The 1,212-nt window shown below is 42.2% G+C and overlaps 1 protein-coding gene across 1 annotated transcript; it reads left to right on the top strand.

Moving 5' to 3' along the window:
- The first annotated feature begins 394 nt into the window (after nt 1-394).
- LOC145127663 (uncharacterized) lies at nt 395-760 on the top strand. The gene has a single exon (XM_079062817.1). It carries the CDS (start codon nt 395-397, stop codon nt 758-760), a length of 366 nt encoding a protein of 121 aa, XP_078918943.1.
- The last annotated feature ends 452 nt before the right edge of the window (nt 761-1,212 follow it).

The following is a 1,212-nucleotide window of genomic DNA, read 5'->3' on the forward strand; positions in this document are numbered from 1 at the left end:
TTACCACCTATGTCGGTAAATGTTTGACTTGCATTAAGGTCAAGGCAGAGTACCAAAAGATGTCTGGTCTACTACAATAACTGTCAATTCCAGAACAAAAGTTGGAACAGATAACAATAGACTTTATAAAAAAGCTGCCAAAGACATTAAGCGGTTATAACACCATCTGGGTGATGGTTGACTGTTTGACCAAGTCCTCCACTTCTGAGCCATCAAAGAAATTGACAAGATGGAGAAACTCACCAGGACCTATCTCATAGAGATAGTCAGACTACACAACATACCAATATCTATCATCTCGGACCGAGATAGATGATTCACTTCTAGATTTTGGCAATGACTGCAAAGGTCCCTAGGAACCAAACCTGATATGAGTATGTCATACCATCCTCAAATGGATGGCCAGAGCGAAATAACAATACAAAGTGTGGAAGATATGCTTCGTGCTTGTGTGATACACTTCGGTAATGTAGGGGATACTCACTTGTCGTTGGTTGAATTCTCATACAACAATAGCTATCACACTGGCATCAAGGCAACTCCATTCGAGGCCTTATACGGGCACATATGTCGTTCTCCGATATGCTGGGCAGAAATTGGATTTACTCAATTAGCTAAAAAGCATGTTGGAGACACTTTGCTCACTGATCCCGGGATCGTTCATGAAACGACGAAGAAGATCATTCAAATAAATGAGCGATTAAAAGCCGCACGTAGTCGACAAAAGATCTATGCTGACATCAGACGAAAACCATTTTAATTCAAAGTAGGAGACCGTGTCCTGCTAAAGGTTGCTCCCTGGAAGGGTGTCATCAGATTTGGAAAAAGAGGTAAACTAAACCCTGTTACATCGGACCTTTCGAAATCCCGGAAAGGGTATTTCCGGTGGCTTACAAGCTCAAATTACCTCTAGAACTCAGCAAAGTTCACGATACCTTCCACTTGTGTAATCTCAAGAAGTGCCTATCTGACGAGAACCTCGTCATTCCACTTGATGAGATCCAAGTCAACTCTAAGCTTCACTCCACGGAGGAACCAGTCGAAATCAAGGATCGGGAGATCAAAAGACTCGAGCAATGTCGCATACCTATAGTAAAATTCTGATGGAACTCTCGAAGAGGGCCGAAGTTTACTTGGGAACATGAGCACCAAATGAAACAAAAGTATCAGCAATTCTCCAGTTGTGCTCCTTCCACTAGTGGAACGAAATAA

The sequence above is a fragment of the Lactuca virosa genome, chromosome 1 (genome assembly GCF_052849685.1).
Source record: "Lactuca virosa cultivar CGN04683 chromosome 1, Lactuca_virosa_CGN04683_v6, whole genome shotgun sequence".
Lineage (NCBI taxonomy): Eukaryota > Viridiplantae > Streptophyta > Magnoliopsida > Asterales > Asteraceae > Lactuca > Lactuca virosa.